Source organism: Ceratina calcarata, unplaced genomic scaffold, assembly GCF_001652005.2.
Source record: "Ceratina calcarata isolate Rehan_Ccalc_2016 unplaced genomic scaffold, ASM165200v1 scaffold93.2, whole genome shotgun sequence".
In the NCBI taxonomy this organism is placed as follows: domain Eukaryota; kingdom Metazoa; phylum Arthropoda; class Insecta; order Hymenoptera; family Apidae; genus Ceratina; species Ceratina calcarata.
This window is the reverse complement of record NW_017180685.1, coordinates 55,071-75,261: the sequence shown is the minus strand read 5'-3', so window position 1 is coordinate 75,261 and position 20,191 is coordinate 55,071. Positions and strand designations below refer to the sequence as shown.

At 37.6% G+C, this 20,191-nt stretch overlaps 1 protein-coding gene across 6 annotated transcripts in view; it reads left to right on the top strand.

Moving 5' to 3' along the window:
- The window catches only part of Schip1 (Schwannomin interacting protein 1), a 26,750-nt gene extending 7,978 nt beyond the window's left edge, over positions 1-18,772 (top strand). For 3 of the 6 annotated variants that reach the window (XM_026819132.1, XM_026819133.1, XM_026819134.1), the window contains exons 3-11: positions 323-621; positions 2,752-3,089; positions 4,037-4,390; positions 5,307-5,841; positions 6,997-7,094; positions 14,961-15,072; positions 15,691-16,043; positions 16,627-16,838; positions 17,499-17,676. In XM_026819132.1, the coding sequence (XP_026674933.1) occupies positions 323-621; positions 2,752-3,089; positions 4,037-4,390; positions 5,307-5,841; positions 6,997-7,094; positions 14,961-15,072; positions 15,691-16,043; positions 16,627-16,838; positions 17,499-17,676 (2,479 nt within the window). Of the gene's footprint in view, positions 1-322; positions 622-2,751; positions 3,090-4,036; positions 4,391-5,306; positions 5,842-6,996; positions 7,095-14,960; positions 15,073-15,690; positions 16,044-16,626; positions 16,839-17,498 lie in introns of all 6 variants that reach the window. The other 3 variants (XM_026819135.1, XM_026819131.1, XM_026819130.1) reach the window with 3 other exon arrangements.
- The last annotated feature ends 1,419 nt before the right edge of the window (positions 18,773-20,191 follow it).

The following is a 20,191-nucleotide window of genomic DNA, read 5'->3' as shown; positions in this document are numbered from 1 at the left end:
GTACAAGACTAGTCTATTTATTTGATAATTTATTGAAAAAGAACAGAAATTGCGTAAGATTGAAAATATCGATATGTCACAGCAAACTTGGATTAATATCTGCGATCACAAATTTAAGACGGACGGACATTTACAGAAGGGTATCCGCGCGTCGCGTGGGTGCCTAGAGTAGCTCGGTACCGTCACCTCGCAGGCGTCTTACGTGTACATACGTAGGTGTGCTGCTTATATTTGCATCGTCATAGAACGTATAGGCCCGTGGCTAACGGAACGCGTGTATCGATTTGGGCGGGGGCGGTTCATTTCTTTGTCTTGCTCCCAGTCAGTTACATAGGAGCGAGCAGAGCCAGCCGATCGACGAGGAGACCGGCAATCGCAACGAGATCACATCGTCAACGACCAATCTACCGGTGAACCGAGGACAGATCCACGCCGATTTCGCTGAGGACGCCGAGGATTTCCACGTCGCCGAAGACACGACCACGTGGTCCTCGTTAGCCATCACTCGCGAGAACGTGCAAATCGACAGCTCGAACAATGATATCGGCAACTTGAATAACAACCTGACTGTACCCAGGATCCGTAGAAATAGCTCCGTCGACAGTTTACCCGATTACGAAGGTATTCGTTGATTTTTAATAACGTGAATAATAATTATGATTGTCTATTATCCACTGAAAGATTTGTTTTAACGTTTTTCATTTCTTTATTAATTTTAATACTATTAAATTATATACATATACTTCGATGTATCCGAAATCTATAAATCTATGTTGACGCAATTTTTATACAAAATATTTTGCATGGAATTAGTTTAGACAGTAAAGAATTAGCAAAGAAGAGTTTTATGCAAAATACTTCTTGTTTTTAAGTGCGAATAATTTTTGTTGGGTAGATACAAGTAATTATTCGTTTCCTCAATTCTTCTGCATGCATTTGGACTTGAATATAAGATGTTTATAAGAGAAGTTTAGTTATAAATTAGTTTTGCTAAAATGCGGGATAGAGTCTGTCGTCGGACCTTGAGGATGATCGTAGAAACGACACACAGGAGCGAGCAGAGCCAGCCGATCGACGAGGAGACCGGCAATCGCAACGAGATCACATCGTCAACGACCAATCTACCGGTGAACCGAGGACAGATCCACGCCGATTTCGCTGAGGACGCCGAGGATTTCCACGTCGCCGAAGACACGACCACGTGGTCCTCGTTAGCCATCACTCGCGAGAACGTGCAAATCGACAGCTCGAACAATGATATCGGCAACTTGAATAACAACCTGACTGTACCCAGGATCCGTAGAAATAGCTCCGTCGACAGTTTACCCGATTACGAAGGTATTCGTTGATTTTTAATAACGTGAATAATAATTATGATTTTCTACTATCCACTGAAAGATTTATTTTAACGTTTTTCATTTCTTTATTAATTTTAATACTATTAAATTATATACATATACTTCGATGTATCCGAAATCTATAAATCTATGTTGACGCAATTTTTATACAAAATATTTTGCATGGAATTAGTTTAGACAGTAAAGAATTAGCAAAGAAGAGTTTTATGCAAAATACTTCTTGTTTTTAAGTGCGAATAATTTTTGTTGGGTAGATACAAGTAATTATTCGTTTCCTCAATTCTTCTGCATGCATTTGGACTTGAATATAAGATGTTTATAAGAGAAGTTTAGTTATAAATTAGTTTTGCTAAAATGCGGGATAGAGTCTGTCGTCGGACCTTGAGGATGATCGTAGAAACGACACACTTATAAAATACAGTTACGCCCACAATTGAACATTCCTTAATCAAAGAAATGACTTAAGTACTTACTTAATACATATATTAATATAATATAAATATACATGTAGAAAAGTAAAAATTTATTAAATTTTCTATCTAATTAGAAATAAATAAAATGTTATACTATAATTACAATCTTCGTTTGCATAATAAGGGTCACGAACTTCGATATTTCAGGCTAATCCCTTCGAGCTTTCTGGCATTAAGTTCGACCTTGACATTAAACCATAAATTTTGCCGCTTAATGACGTAGAAAATAATACGTGAATAAGAACCGGATATTTCGTATATTGATGCGCCATAAAATCTTTATGTACGAGATAATGCCAAATAATTGGGACAGTAATTGCCATAAAATTGATACAGAACACGATAATTTTGAACTGAAATTATGTACATGAAAATATACGTTAATCTCGGTCTCAAGATTTCAGTATTCAGTAACTTCTATAAAGGTACTAAAATGTATAGCAAAATTACTAACACTTGTTTTCAATTCGTCAATCTTATCTTTAATTTAATCCAAAATATAGGTAACGGTACAGTCTCCGAAATTCATTACATTTCCTGTTAATTCTCAGTCCCAATCGATCCCCCGAACTAATTACATGAATCCATGATTCACATCCGTTCCAATTAATCGTCGTTCTCAAGATTTATTTGGAATGCACCAACTTAAATTTCAACATCTTACTTTGTACATTCTAATTAATATGCTCACGTTAAAGCAAAGAGCTGCGTTAAAATAAAGAGAGACACGACTGACCAAATATAAATAACTGTATTACGCACGGTTTTAAAACGTTTAAATGACATGCACTAGATTCGATGAAATTGACCGAGCTATTGCACAGCTGGGATGAATCAGTGGCGCGGAACGATGCGATTATTCAGTAAATACGATAGTAGTGCGTATTCCGGCAATGTGCAACTAGCATGAAATTCCGCAGGGCGTAACTCCTCTCACGACGACTCGTCTCACGAGTTAACACCGTCCGACTGGTCCGACTGGTCCGAGGAGGGAAATCTGCCCGCAGGTTGTCGCGGTATCGTCAACCCTAACTATCCGGGGTTTCAACACCTGGCGCCTTCTCTTCTGTCGGACACAGATCTGACGGAGGACGAGCACGACAGCTGCCCCGATTACACCGGGTTGAACGACATCGACACGAGACCAACCGTGAACGACAACGAGTACAATAACAACGTCGAGGACAGTATCAATCACTTGTTTGGTCAGAGAAACGAAAGGAAGATTTTCTACGAGAAACCAAAATTCAATATACAGGTGAGCGATGCTATACTGCTAATAAAATGCAGGATATACTATAAATGAGACGTTGTACTAAATGATTAAAGTCATCTTTTGAAATTGGTTCGCAGCATAATTTAAACAATTTTTATAAGACTGACTTCCACTTTTAACAGCAATTTCTTCTCTGAAGAAGTACATAGGGAATTTCGAAAATATTAATTTTCCGTAAAATGAGTAGCATTCGAAATCAACATTGCAATTTTGTAGATACAAAATATCGTACAATGCTGAATGAATTAATATGGTGGAGCAGTATATTTCTATTCTATAAAGAACTATATAGTAGTAGTAATGAATAATTTCAGAAAATAACTACCAGAGATTGGCGAAACCGAAACACAAGCAAAATAAGAGCAACGTTCTCAGTTGAAATTCCACTTATTCCAAATTTAGCTCACGCTTTTATTCAAACACGAATTTTGTCCTAGCAAATCTAGAATACACTACATACCCAACAGAGGAATGCTTAATTATGTTCCAATTCCTTTCATTCTCATAGATCGGAATCTATTTATAAACTCACCATGCCTCAAGCTTTTTCCACTATGCCTAAAATTAGTTCAGTCTCCATTTAAGAACAAGCTGGTGCCTATTAAGTCAAATCGTAATAGCATTAAGTAGGAAAAAAGAAGCAATTGGATTCCAAAGGTTCTGTACAAGCTTCTTTCTATTATAACTTCCATCGAAAAATGGAATCCAAATGCATATAAATTAAGACAATTAGCACTTGAACTTGTATTTTGTGTGTCATAATCTGGACTATTTATTCAATCAATTGAAGACCGAAATATACAAAACATTTTCAGCAGTGCAAATTGCTTACTACTTAACCAACAGCTTAGAATACAGTCTTGACGACTATATTTCAAGCTCAATTAACCAGGCAAAGTCTGAAGAGAATGAATTGGCTCTGTTTCCAGACTGTAACGTCTTTATACGAGTCGGTGGTGCCGCCGTCGGAGAAATGTATAAACTACGTGAAAAGTGTTGAGGATTCGAGAACGGAGGAGATCTCGCCGAAATCGGATATCGTGAACGGCGTGATAGAGGCGGAAACTCATCTGACGGTGCTGGAACCGGAAGAGGCGCTCGCTGACACCGTCGCGGAGAACAACGTCGTGAACTTGTCCGAAGCGGTGTTGGAGGAAAAACAGCAACGAGAGACACCGGTCGAGATCGAAATCGTCGAACTGACAACCAGCGTTAAGGAGACGTTACAGTTTCCGGAGATTGAAGATATACCGGATTCTGGAAAGACCAGTGAGATTGGAGAGGTAGGTTTTGCAATGCTAATCTCATTTATATGTAACACTTTTCAATGACCTAATCTACTCAGGAGTCTTAATTTACATATAATTGAAATAGCATAAAACTAGATTTGACGCGTTGCAATACACTTAGTAAGAAATGGCGGTGATTAACGTGCAGGATATCTGGATTACGTTGAATCTCCCAATCGGGAAGAGCCGCAATTGAAAAAACAGTAATTACTGCAATTTTTCAAAGCGGCAGAGATGTTGAAAAGTGTCCGCGGTTGCGAATGATTTCTGTTACGGTGAAGCACGGCCAATTGAGATTAACGAGAATTCATCGTGCACACAGCTCGTGTCACGATTCATGGCTCCTCTACGTGTGAAAGACTAACGACCGCATATACTGAGCGCATATAAATGCGTGTGTACACCGTGTACACGTTAATGTATTCAACAGAGTTCACGCTATGTTGCACGTTTTTCGTTTTAAAACTCCGTAACTCAGTCAGCGATGTGCAGTTACACAACTACGTTAATCAGAAATTTCCGGAAACTGTACGACGATCCGCATTCCGCATTAAGTAACTAAATACCAATTAGCGAACGACATGAATCAGTCTGTCGCCTCCCGGGGCTGTACGAAACGCGCTACGAATACTCCAGATAGTAACGAGCTTGATGGTGTAACACGTCACGATTACTATCTGGAATATTCTGGAATACACATCTATATTTTCAACGTCGTAGAACACTCTTCTTAGTTGTATAAAAAAAAAAATTTTGTCCCTTTATTACATTTATCCAAATATAATTTTAGTATGGTCGGATCTTATCGAGATATTATTACTTTTTCTCCAATGGTTCGATACTTGTTCATTATCAGCGAAATGGGAGGAACCACTTAACGAGCATTGGATTTTTTCTTTTCCCCAAACAGACGGAGGATATTGTGGTGGAGCACATTGATTTGATACGCGAGGCAAAGGAGTTGCCTCACCAGGCCCGTTCCAAAATAGGCAACCGTCAGACGGTTACGTCGACCGGCTCCGCCGACGACGACTCCGAGAGCATCACCGACTCCGACAGTTGCCCGGAGGAGCAACCCACCTACACGAAGCTCGAGGAAATCGATCTGCTCTCGAGCATCGGTCGTGATATCGGAGTCGATCTCGAGAAATACGTGCAACCGGTGCCAGACGTAGTCGCCATGGAGACTTTTGACCACATTCACGCGTCATCACGCGCCTCCGCCGCCATAAACAACATGATGAAGGACGCCATCGAGGACACGAACAAGTTAATGGACCGCGATCTACCGGAGGCGTCCAGCGCTGATGCCAGGAAGAAGGAGAAAATGGCGAGGAACCAAGCAAAACGTAGACAGCAACAACAACAGCAACAGCAACAATACTATAGATCCAATACGCAGAGGCGACCTGATAAAAGGAGGGCTGATGCGGATAACGGGCCAGGTATGCATTTGTTTTTCAAATGTGTAAGGGTATTATAATACAGGGTAATCTGAAAAAATCCAATGAAACGAATGTACATATGTACATCATTATACATATATTGTATAATATCGGTGAACTCAGCATTCGAATAATGAAATGATAAAATAGAAAGCAATTTTATAGTTGATTCGTTCATATCAATGAAATTAAAAATTGTAGAAGATCAAGATACGTTAAAGAGTAAAGATTAAGAATTTTACAATTATCCAACGATGTGTTAGAGCAGTACTATGTACGTTTTAATCCTTTATTAAAACTACTGTATATATAATTTTGAAAATTCATTTGTCAAGTTTACATTAAAATATAGATAAAAAGGCAAGAGGAATTTGTTTAAAAATATAGACGCAAACAAGGCAGCAAAGGGTGTCATTTACAATCTCGTTACACTTTGTGCCACCGAGTAGTACCTGTATTTAATTCACAGTTGTCTTGCACAAGTGAAATTTCATAGTGCGAGAGCACAGTGCGAAGTGTGAGAAGATAACAAAAGCACGTATGAACTTGAATTAACTTTGATGCAACCGCACGACGGGAAACATAAGCAGATAGTCCAATTCTTCAGCTGGTTTTTCACATGTATCACACAGGAAACGTATACGATTAGCGTAATCGGTGCGACAATACAAGCACCTCGGCATATCTATTGTGTACGCGTAACGTTCCCTTCACGACGACAATCGCTTATTCATCACTGCTTCTCCTTCACAAGTGCGTATTCTCCCGCGCGCGATTGTCTCCTCGAATTTTACTCTGCCATCTCATAAACTCAATACCGCACGATAATTTCAATCATAAATCTATAAACAATTTCGATATGTATAATCATGAAAATGTGCAAGTGTCGCGAAATTTCAACGAGTGATGAAGAAAATTGCAGGGACTGCAAACTCAATTTAATCCTGTTACGTTTATTTCAAATCATCAGTTGATTACGATATACGGTTCTGATACATCATACAACACGTTGGTTGTGAATATAAAAAGATTGTTAATTAAAAACGCCGAATCAGGAGGTAGTGAAGTAACTGTGCCAAGTGATGAGAAAATTTACTTTTTTTTTCTGACTATATGTTTGTAACGCTATCTTATATGATTGTTTTACCATGGAAGGTGGCTTCGATGTCTACAATATCGAAACAGCGATGCCAAAGATTGATCTGGACGCGATCGAATCTCATCTGAGAGCCGCTCGCGAGGAGGAACGACGGGTAAGTGAAAATATCTCCTAAGTGAATAGCATGATAAACTTTCTGTAAATATTATGGGAAAGAACTTAATATAAATAATCATTTTTATATAAGTAACATATCCGTGACAGAAAACTGTAAAATTTATGTGGAAAAATTTTTTCACATTAAAGAATCTCTTATCTAAATATGGAAATGTTAATTACTATTTTCTCTTTACACACCACCACGCAATATTTGCATGCAAATGCAGGTATGTAGGTGTCGCAATACGTGCACAAATGTTTATCAGAGATGCAATGTTGTAGTAGATTAACCGTTAAATCTGCATTATGCATTCCGTTCTAATATGTATGATTTTTAAATTTATTTTACACTGACCTAGTGAAATACATTTTGTAAAATGTTAACATAGTTCTTAGTCAACTATACTATTCAAGTGGTTATATAACAAATGTAAAAGTATGACAATACTGTAGAAATTTTAGTAATAATTTTTAACATTATGTGTATCTTTTTTATTCAATCTTTCTACGAATACATAAAATCCGGAGTTTACTAATAAGTATAATCTTTATACAAACAAAAAGTACTTAGTAACGAATATATGGACGGCTGGAAGGTGGGACGAATGTAAATGCACTCGAGGGAGGGAGAAAGTAATTATCGAGTCTACTGGAAGGAGAAAAAAAGTAGGAATCCAGCTGGTCAATGTTCTCATGGATAAAAGCGTACGATAAAACTGAATGAATACTCATGCGGCGAGATTGAATCGGTTTCGTCAAAGGATGAGATATGCTCGTAATCATAAATGTAGCATGCCTGATAAGCCTCAAATTGATCGTTCTAAAAACGGTACAGGATGTGGTGAATAGCGGCGAAGTATCGATTAAAGGTCGATCTACACATGCCGTCCCGTGCCTCGCCGGAAGGACGGGCAGGCCAGACAAACGGAATAGTTCGCCGTTAGGGATAATGCCATAGAACTTTCAACAAAAGCAGGAGGCCTCAGAGGGCCCCAAAGATATCTTTTCCGAGTTCGCCAGTTCAAACGGCAGAAAAAAAGAGATCAGCCTCTATGCTGGTTACTTTCATGTAACTGGACATGGTGGTTTTTCACGTTAAATTCCAGAGATTTTCCAGACAAAATTCTGTAGATTTATTGACGAAAAACTTTCGTGGTTGCCGATCATGATTCTTGTTCATACTATAGCCTCTTTATGTTTGCAAATAGCAAGCATAGTAATACAGATCTGCAATAACTGTTAATAAATAATTCAGATAACTATTTCCATGCAATCGTTCACTTGGAAATATATCCGTCTATTTTTAAAACTTTTTGAAACTCTAATAAAACCAGTTAAATTCTCCAGAAGTAGAGGAAAAATAGAGATCCTTCCCCTTCTCATACACGCAGTTTAAATTAATCGCAAATCCCACTTAATCGATTTTACGCAGTGAAAGAGGCAGCGAAGCGTGGCCGAATTTTTCATTTCGACATGGAGACAGGGAGATGAGGGGAGAAAAAAAGATCGGAGATAAATAGACCTGCCTACCGCGTAATTTTCAACGAGATGTTTCGCGCGAGTATTTTCTGGATTATTGACGCGGAAAATAAGGTCGACAAGGTTTACCGACCCCGTTTCGGGATATCCCGATAGCGAGAGTCTCATTAAATGCACAGACGATCTATATACGCCAGTGCAGCGTCCATTGTATGGAAATAAGGGAACAGGAAACGGATGTCGCCACGAAAACGATCAATGCAATCTGTAGATAGAGCGTAACATATTTCGGCACACTAACAAAAGATTTGAAATAGGCTTAACGACCCATGATATCAGCGACAGTTAAAGAGAATAAAAAATGGAAACTTGAATACAAATTAATTGTGTTCCTAACTTTCATTTAATGTTTGTGTAAAAATTTATTTTTAACTGAAACATGTTTAAGTATGTTAAGGTTTTGATATTACTTGTGAATCGGCATCGAAAGAATGCGGATAACGGATAAATTTATAATATCCCGAGATAACATATTGCACTTAAAAGTTGAGGCAGCCATGGGTCAAAAGACTCGCATGAGCAGTCAAGTGTAGCACTTTGCGTACGACCTACGAGATGTAGCTACACCGTCTTCAGCCAAGGCAATCCGAAAACCTGTTCCAACCCAAGTGTATTATAAAACGATCTTAGAGGAGCGGATGCAATTATGAGAATGATAAGGACAAAAAGCAAATCTTCAAGAACTTTAGCGAAATGAGCAAAAAATAGAAGTTCAATTTAAGTTTTTCTCTGCTTTATTAGTTATCGTCTTTTTTAATACCTACCCAAGACAATCTCATCAATTTCTGTATTTTAAAAGTATATATAAGAATATCATATTATAATAATAATTTCTCTTTAATTGAAATATACAAAATTAAAATAATTTTACTATAAAATGGAAGTGAATATTTATTGAGACAAATTTATTAATACTTTTCACGTACTCTGAACTTTAACCATCCGAGAGGATTTGAAATTAATTTAGGCATAACTCATGGTTCGCAATTAGATTAATTAGCAAGTGCAGTTTGCTAAATTAGTTCCTCAAGTAATGCCAACTTCCTATTTAATTATCATACTAAATTCACGCGTAAATCGTCAATCATTATAATTAATTTTCCATAATGACTGATATTTGCTGGTTCCGAATTCCAATAGCTTTCCGAAGTTTACCAGCACCTACAATCGAGCATCGCATTCCGCAAAGTTTAAAACAACGGCAAAAGTATGTGTCAAATAATAATCGACCAACGCAACGGTAGAGCGCAAAAAGTTTCCTCATTGCGAGTAAACGTGGATGGTTACGCCTCAAACGAGACAACCACTTTCACCGAACTGAACGCTGTGAAAAGCCGAGGTAGACCCAACCAGCCTCCATAGACGGTTAATAGCACTAGCTCCACCACCTCCTTCGAGTAAACCTTACCGGAAGATCGGTTCGCCGCTCACTTGACTCACTTTAATACCAGTCTTGTGCTGTTCGCGAGTCGCGCGAGTCCTCGTGGCAAAAACTCCGGTATTCGTGGCATTTTCATTTCGTCCTGGTACGAACAGAGAACTAAAAGCACTTCGTCGCAGGAATTTATCGGCAGTGAATCACAAGTTAATGATTTAATTACATTCTGTTCAACGACGAATCGAGTTCTCATCGAATCGATGTGATTGGAAGAATTCTACGCTCTATGGTGCTCGCTTTTCACTTTGGATCAACAATTTAACAATTCTTCGTTTCAGACAAGATTAAGAAATCATATCAATTATACGTACTGTACATACGACATCCGACCCCCTCTTTACCGGGTCTGAAAAGATATTGATATTGGGTAACAAAAACAGCTCGGAATCTTTTCCAGTGATTAATTAATCAGTATTATAATTATAAGCAAGACTCTCAACGTATTAAGTCAGTTCTGATGTTAGCATCTCAATAACAGCGTCACGTGCACAATTTCTAAAGGTAAAATTGTATTTTCAAGAGAAATGACTGTTACTGCTCAAGGGATATATCAAAGGCGCGCGCGTAATTAAATCGTACTTCCGCTTAGTTTGCGTCACAGCAACTCGGGGACATTTTGTGCGTGTCTCTAATTAATTAACGAGACGTAAAGTCTTTACTGGGATGAATGAACGGAACGTGAATCCGCCAGAATGAAGAGAAAACTGCTCCAGAACAATATTCAAGGAAATGTTGCATTCCATTGATGAGCTCATAAACAGAAGACACAACATAAACTTGAAAAGAAGAACAATACACTTTGTCTCAAAATGATCGAAAAGAGAGCTTTCGTACAGTGTTCTATTGATAATTGAAAGAAATTGGATCATCATAAACGAAAACTACAGTTTTATTATACTGCGGACAAAAAATCATTCGATGAGAACCGAACCGATCTCAAGTCGTTAACATCTCTTATGAGCACGCTAAAGAAATAGAAAATCCGTTCTATGTATGTGATTTAAAACTCGTTAAAGCGTTCTATGAGTTACGCGAGAATATCTTGACGATGCTCTTTTAACGGTCCACGCGGACTGTCTCTTTCTCTTCTTCTTACCGTCAAGGTCAGTGGCTTTGCGCTTCGCGTGAAAATTTCTGATCCATTCAATCGTGATCAATGACCTATGAAGAAAGGATTGTGTAAATAAAGTGAGGGAAAAGTTTACGCTGTCTCCCGCGAGCAAACACAATCGATGAGAAAGACCATCGTGGGGCCGGCGTGATAAAAAAACGCGAAGGAATTAGAGCGAATCCTGTGAATATGGGTAGCAGTAACAAAGTGAGGAAACATTATAAAAAGGATTCCCGATTCGTCACGGACTTGTACACATTCACATACGATGACTTCGATCTCGTAAGATTAATACCCCATTGTGAAATGAAAGAATGGCAACAGAGATTCCATTTTTCAAATCATTATTTATATACACATTGATGAGATATTTTAACTGCGTACATTTAAGCTATAAATTATACAAACTGTGAATTGGAAAATTTAAATCTATTTTCAAAAGTAGGGATTCTTGATAAAATTTAACAAAGTTAGTTACAGATATTAATAGGTTTTATTCACGGAAGTTTAATTATATACTGCCAAAATAATTCTATAATAAAGTATCAGTAAATCATCATAGCCTGAACTTGTAATCTAAGAAGGTTAGTGACCGAAACGAATCGATTCGAAAAAGGAGAAAGTGGGTCGTAGTGTGCAGATGCTAGAAAACTGATTTTGGCATTTATGTACATATGAATCATGATCAACGGAAATCAAATAGAAAAGAAAGCAAGACTCTCAACGTATTAAGTCAGTTCTGATGTTAGCATCTCAATAACAGCGTCACGTGCACAATTTCTAAAGGTAAAATTGTATTTTCAAGAGAAATGACTGTTACTGCTCAAGGGATATATCAAAGGCGCGCGCGTAATTAAATCGTACTTCCGCTTAGTTTGCGTCACAGCAACTCGGGGACATTTTGTGCGTGTCTCTAATTAATTAACGAGACGTAAAGTCTTTACTGGGATGAATGAACGGAACGTGAATCCGCCAGAATGAAGAGAAAACTGCTCCAGAACAATATTCAAGGAAATGTTGCATTCCATTGATGAGCTCATAAACAGAAGACACAACATAAACTTGAAAAGAAGAACAATACACTTTGTCTCAAAATGATCGAAAAGAGAGCTTTCGTACAGTGTTCTATTGATAATTGAAAGAAATTGGATCATCATAAACGAAAACTACAGTTTTATTATACTGCGGACAAAAAATCATTCGATGAGAACCGAACCGATCTCAAGTCGTTAACATCTCTTATGAGCACGCTAAAGAAATAGAAAATCCGTTCTATGTATGTGATTTAAAACTCGTTAAAGCGTTCTATGAGTTACGCGAGAATATCTTGACGATGCTCTTTTAACGGTCCACGCGGACTGTCTCTTTCTCTTCTTCTTACCGTCAAGGTCAGTGGCTTTGCGCTTCGCGTGAAAATTTCTGATCCATTCAATCGTGATCAATGACCTATGAAGAAAGGATTGTGTAAATAAAGTGAGGGAAAAGTTTACGCTGTCTCCCGCGAGCAAACACAATCGATGAGAAAGACCATCGTGGGGCCGGCGTGATAAAAAAACGCGAAGGAATTAGAGCGAATCCTGTGAATATGGGTAGCAGTAACAAAGTGAGGAAACATTATAAAAAGGATTCCCGATTCGTCACGGACTTGTACACATTCACATACGATGACTTCGATCTCGTAAGATTAATACCCCATTGTGAAATGAAAGAATGGCAACAGAGATTCCATTTTTCAAATCATTATTTATATACACATTGATGAGATATTTTAACTGCGTACATTTAAGCTATAAATTATACAAACTGTGAATTGGAAAATTTAAATCTATTTTCAAAAGTAGGGATTCTTGATAAAATTTAACAAAGTTAGTTACAGATATTAATAGGTTTCATTCACGGAAGTTTAATTATATACTGCCAAAATAATTCTATAATAAAGTATCAGTAAATCATCATAGCTTGAACTTGTAATCTAAGAAGGTTAGTGACCGAAACGAATCGATTCGAAAAAGGAGAAAGTGGGTCGTAGTGTGCAGATGCTAGAAAACTGATTTTGGCATTTATGTACATATGAATCATGATCAACGGAAATCAAATAGAAAAGCATTAGATTTAAACTTGGACAATTCAATAAAGCTCGAAGATATAACATAATATTTCTCAATTTTACATACTCTTATCTATAACTTGCAATCTACATAAGTCTTTTCAATTCTTTTAACATTTTTAATTTTCTTTCCTTTTAATATACTGAATATAATCTTCACGGTTCAATAAATTCTTTCCGATTGACCTCCCCAGTTTAATCCGCATTTATTGGCAAAGACGGCTACCGTTGTATGTATAGAATATTGAAACTTGAATAGATCGAACTTAAGGCACGTGCTACTTCAGTTTTGTGCCCACGTATTAAATCGAGTATTGCATTCCACGAATAATCTGCAGTCGCGAGACACGTCATTAACATGTACTTCTAGAATCGCGTAAAAGTATAATTTAACAAGCCTCGCCACTTGTCTCATTAAATTTCAAAAACTTAGAAAGTCAGGCAGTCAAGAAATATTACCATTTTTCTAACAATCCTTTCAGAATTGAAAGAACTTCATTATGATCTGTGTTAATTACAAGGTGATTAAAATAGAGCCTTATTTATTATAGAAGAAATCAGTAAATTGCACAATTTGTTTCGCGCACGTTCTTATCTACGTAATTATTATCAATTGCTAAAAAGACAGCAAGAAAACGTTGATAAACGGTTGAATGCGTGTTCGAGATGTACTATTCTCGTCCCGCATGCGAAGCTCTGTCGCCATTCACAAGACCAAAAGTCAGCCATTATCAATGGTCTGTAATCGAAGATATCGATTACCGTATTGGCTTTCATTTCTGGGGCATTAGGATGACGATAAAGAGACCGAAAAGGAACAGCCAAAGTCAGAAGAGACGATTGCATCGCTCCGGAAACCTAACGAAACGAAGGAGCCTGAAAGGGAAGATCTCGTCACGCGATTTAATAGACTGGTGCAGGGAGAACCGGATAAAACTCTTCAGGTGTGACTTTCGGTCATTCATACATAGGAACCAGAATCTTTACTGAGAAGAGCTGAATCTCTTCTAGAGAATCTTAACTGAATCCAACTTTAAATGTCGTAGACTTTATTTATCAGCTGCCACGTTGACTTACGAGCTACGAAGACTTGCCAAAAAAGTAATCACGCGTCGAACTCTTGCCAAACCGAAGCTTTTGCGATTCGCTTTCGATTTCTTGTCGAGTTATAGATCCAAAATTTTTTTTAATTTCAATCTTATGCCAAAATAGTAGTCCATAAGTGTGTCTAACATGCAGAACTAAATACACTTCAAACTACCTCAACAGTACATTGCCAAAGAGATCATTTTTCATCTTGTTTCAATTCCACGTTTTTAATAAAAATATACTCTTCTTTCTTGCTCTTTGGAAGACCGATAGAAAAAGAGCAGCGAAATTAACTAGAGACTATCTCGCATCGTCAAATTAACGCGAAATCTATTGACTGCAGCTCGTCTAATTCGTAGATCATTATGTAAATGCAACGTTAGAAAGATGTTGTCAATCTCATTAATGGTTTTACTCCCACGCGGGCTGCGATTCCGATGCAATTTGGAGAGGGACACGAAACTCGGGAAGATTAAAGCACCAAGGGGGTTTCCATCTCCCACACGCTTGTACCTACGTATCTATGTTTGTACGTGTAACGGGTAATCACACTTCAAATTTCTGTGCCTGTTCACAGCGGCGAAACGACCGTGAAGAGATACGGAGGAGGTTGGCAATGGGTCCAGACGCCGAAGACTTGCGCGCTGAACGCGGAAGAAAGCCGAGCCTCCAGTCGCGACTTCAAAGCGGTCCGTATCACTCCAACATTTCGCAACACGCGTGCAATCAGTTCATTAAAAACAAATGCCTTCTGCCGTACTTTTATTGACAAGATTTATTTAGTATCAGTCTTTAATATTGAAAGACTTATTGATTAACGAATGAGATAATACGAACGTGAAATTCAGTTTGTGAATTTATTGAAGATGATATGAAAAACGAAGAGTTAACGAAGATTTAAGAAAGTTAGTTATAACTTTCTTACGCATTTACAACAGGAAAGTTGCATTTAGGTGCGATGGAGCATTTAATACGAATGGTGATTGCAAATTATTGTGCAATAAAACGTGAAAGTTTCGCTCATTAAAGTGCGCAAAGAAGATAGTGGCTCTTTCTTATAAACTTATAAAAGATTTACATTTTATCTTGTGCTTTATATGAAGAAATATCATAAAAATATTTAAATTATATACGACATATCACGACATTTTAAAGCTACCTACATTCGATTTATCAAATGTACTAAATTAATATCTGCAAAAATAACAAGAAATATTACATTAAATTAATACGGAAATGAGAAATGAATTAATAATAAATGAAACGAATCGTGAATCTTATAATTATAGAAATCTATCTATTCTTAGGCATGAATCTCCAGATTTGCTTCATGAACGAAACACCCTCCGACACGGAATCACCGTGTTCAGAGAACGACTCGTCTCCAGGATCTACGCCGACATCGCTGGGTTCGAGACAACAGAAACAGATGCCGGTTCGACCTCAGGTGCTCAGTCTTCCACCGTTGAGGCTGGACACCAGCTCAGATTCGGCTCCCATCGATGAAGCCGACTTCTTCGCTAGGCAGGCCAGATTACAAACAGAGGCGAGAATGGCCTTGGCACAAGCCAAGGAAATGGCTCACATGCAAATGGAAATAGAGAGACAAAGGCTGAAACAGAGTCCCATAACGGAAATGGTGCGATCCAGTCTCGAGAAAGTAAGTCTCCTTAAATTATTAGCATCTTTAGATCTAGGAATGCAAAACATAATCACGTTAAGGCGTGTGTCTTCTGGATATGTGCAAGAACTCGAAAATGTCAGGCTTCTCGAAAGCATCACTGTACCCGAAAATTAAAATAATTAAATTCTCGAGAATCTCAATACTCCTCAGAAATTGAGATATTATATGATTATATACATATATGTATTATATAAATATAATAAAATAACGATGCGTAGATGTAATGTGCATGTAAATCCGAAATAAATGCCACGAATCGTGGCATACTTTTGGAAACCTGACGCGATTCCGAAATGAATATCCGACGCGATATTTTCAGGCATTCGCACACCTCTAATTGTTTTCATTTTTTAGCTGTGGCTATACTTCAACGTCAATTATTATTTTTATTACGACTCATCCTGCTTTCCTTTTTTTATAATATACCTAATTCATAAAGCTCTACAAGTTGTGCATATAGCTCAATTTCTAAACCTCAATCAAGGAAAGCACTTTAGAATGGGGAGAAAAAGATTCTATAAAACGAGCAGATGGTTGAGATTTTCTTGGTCGTTTACAGGTTGGCGTTCAGTTGGGCGACGACAGGCGCAGATTATCCCGAGTACTTTTAACAGAACTAAACGTCGCGCAACTCCAAGTAGTAGCAAATGACTTGCACGCGAGAATCGCGGCCCTAAACGAGGCTCTCGTTGAGGGGCTTTTGAGGAGGGACGATTTGCACATGGAACAAGATTCGATGCTAGTTGACGTTGAGGATCTCACCCGATATCTGTAAGTTCTTTCTTTTTTTCATTTCTACGAAACTTCAATCGGTCGTTCTTTCCTTCTAAAAATTTTATGCATTTTTATTCTTTACATTCTGCTCAAAATGACACGGTGTCCTCAATGCGATTAACATTACTTGGAGAAAAAAGAATGCATGGCCTATTTTTCTGAATGTAAAGTAGAACAACTCTCGGAAAAAAGGATCGACGCTTTTTCGTACTTGAGGAACCACATTCTTCTTCTACTCCTACACCGTTTTATTTGCAAAATCAGAATGAACGAAAAGAATTTGCAAGTAAAATTTCATTTCATTGAAACAGTTCGATAATGAATATCGAATATTAATTATAATCTTCATGAGTACGTATCGCCTCATTTCAAGATTTGATATCACTTTTATTTCCTCGACGCATAATTCTTCTACTATGATCCTACCATTAACAATACTAACTGCTTCTAAGCACACCTCATATTTTCAATTAGTTTAACAATTACGACAAGATGCATCGAGTTTCATCGAACACTTAGAACGCTGCGGTTCAGGTTCAATTTTGTACAACATATCATACAGCTTTCATTTATTTTTTTTCTTTAACAATAGTAATGTCTTCCGGTTAAACTATGACAAACGTTACATATTTTCCGGCCTGTCGCGTTAATAAACAGCTTTTGCTGCGTTCACATGCACAGAGGTGCCAAGCAAGAGTCGCTGAAGAAGCAGAACGCAAGGGAGCAGCAAACGGTGTCGAGCAAAAGCCACCAACAGATGAGCACTGGCCAGAACAAATCATCAATGAAACCGAAACTGACGCACCGTGGTCTAGTCTCGTTGGTGAGGAAATAATGCCTCGCCTCGAGACTTCGTGGTCTCGTCGGAAGTTGAACGCGCAGGAAGACCAGCACCGAGAGGACGCGAGTACGTAGCCTGAATTTGAAAATTCGTCTCCAAGTTTATACGGAAAACGTTTTCGGTGTCAATATTCCGACTCCCACTTAGTCTCGCAGAAAAATGAATGGTTTAGACGAAAGAAAAAAACCTTACGCGAATCTTTTTGGGGAAACTGTATGTATACAAGTCTTCTCTTGCGGAGAAAAACTATCGCAACAAACACAATCGTTCTCTAAACGAGAATTCAAGTATACATTCATACGTACACGAAGAACCACAGCAAAGAATCCTCTTTTTTCCCTACGTTCCACCGGAATGGGACAAAATTTTTTTTTTAAACTTCCAAGGTTTTTACAGGTACGTTGTCAAGATGAAAAATTAGATTAATACGAACGTATATGCGTAATACCTACATAAATTACATAACCGGACATACATAGTAGCAGAGGAGCAACAAGTTCCCTTTACTCGTTCTCATCTTTATCGTCTTGATCGCGACGAACTATACATACAACATGTAGACGTTACTATTCTCCCCATCCGCTCTGGTTATATCTTGCGGCCATGCATGTATGTGTTCCCCGAGTGTACCGCCTTTATATGGTAGCGTTATAAACGATAGGCAGATCTCTTCTGTATTGTTGTAAATAAGTGAAACGAACTAGCGGCAGAGACTGACGAGTCCGTTACACACCTTCTTCCGTCGTCGCATTGAAATTGGTTCTTTGTTCTCCACGGGCGACGAGTTTCTCTTTCTCTCGACGTCTTCCAATTGGGGTGAATCGGTTCTCCGATCGACGAACCGATTCACACCTATCCTTTGGAATATCGAACGGAGATCACGATGGAATGACGTCGATGGGCATGATCAGGATGTAGCTGCTAAGATCCGTTCGAAATACTGTCCTACAACGATTGACATTATTACAATCTGATTGTCATTTGAGTTTGTCATCGCACTTTTCCATGAATCTGTTGTCAACGATTACATGAAATAATGTTCTCTTCGAAGATAAAAACAAGTAACTTTCACGATGCTGATTTATTTAATCGAAAGATGTAATTAAATAATAGAAACAGTGCAAAAGTGTTATATTAATAGATGGTTATTCGTAGAAACGGGCACGTATACAAATTCAAGATCGACAATATGCATAGGCTAAAGCAAACGAAAGACAATTACAATTTTTTATCGTGTCAGGTGTATTATGTGTGTTATTACGCGAAACGTTAAGAATTAAATTCTTTTCAGTCAATGCTACTTTTCTTTTAACCGTAATTTATTCCTGTTCACAAAATTGAGCCAAGTTTTAATCAAAATCCATGCACAAATACTAGTTCTCAGTATTATGTAATGTTGAATACGAGCCGCTTTCTTCCTTTTTCCTTTTATGTACGTACTTGCAAAACGCGCAATTTCCGTGAAACAGCATTGTACATTGTGCGAAAGATATCGGTACAATTGTTTGTAAATACACGTATACGTAGTGTGATAATTTTGTAAAGAGAATCATCCTTGAAGACGGTGAAGAGCAATACCTTACGCAAATTTAAATTTAAATTCGTAAATAAGTGTTGAAGAAACGTTGATTGTGAGTACACAGAAAATGATGAGCAGGTGAATCTTTTGCTCTACTTATGTTCGTCTGTTCTATCATGAAATGATTCATTTTGTATAAAAATGGTGAAAGAATTACTAGCATCTAAAATGTTTAAAGGATATATCTGTCAATGGTACTGAAATTTGATCTTTGAGTTATCTTACAGATTTTACCAAACTGCATTTATATAAATTTCATACTTTTTGTCAATATTTCTTCGTTCGATGTCACCAAAGAGTATGTTCCTTTTGTATTGTAATATAGGTATAATATAAACGATTGTAGATGTATCATTAAAATAATCCATTTATACTTTAGTAATAATTAATCGAGCATGTAACTATAACTATTTAGTACTTTATTCGTTTCCGATTCTCTATTTAATTGTACATGCAGAAAATGAAATCAATATTGAACAGTTCTTGCTCTGCCCTTTATATAATTGTCAATAGAATTGTACTGCAAACGACAAAAGAGAACGAAGAACTCATTACATATCGTTTTAATTATCAAAATCAGGTAATATGGCTGACGACAAAAACTATTAATTCACGAGCTAGCCGTAAAATTGTACCCACTCAAATAGGAATGAAGGACTGACTTACATAGAATTTGAAATAAGAAGGAACTCAATTGTCTCGAACTCATCCAGTTGATCAAGTTTAGACTTAGCGGAAGCGTAATCAAAAATATGTTAATCGTGTACTTGGAACGGATTATCCAAGTTCTACATAAAACTATTCACGTACTGATTTTCATGTACTCGTACGCATTAGAGATTTACAGGATTTATTAAAAGCAACGCAGAACGTGTTATTATCTATCGAAACTCAAAGTCCCTTGATTTCGTATTTGCGTCATCCTTGCGT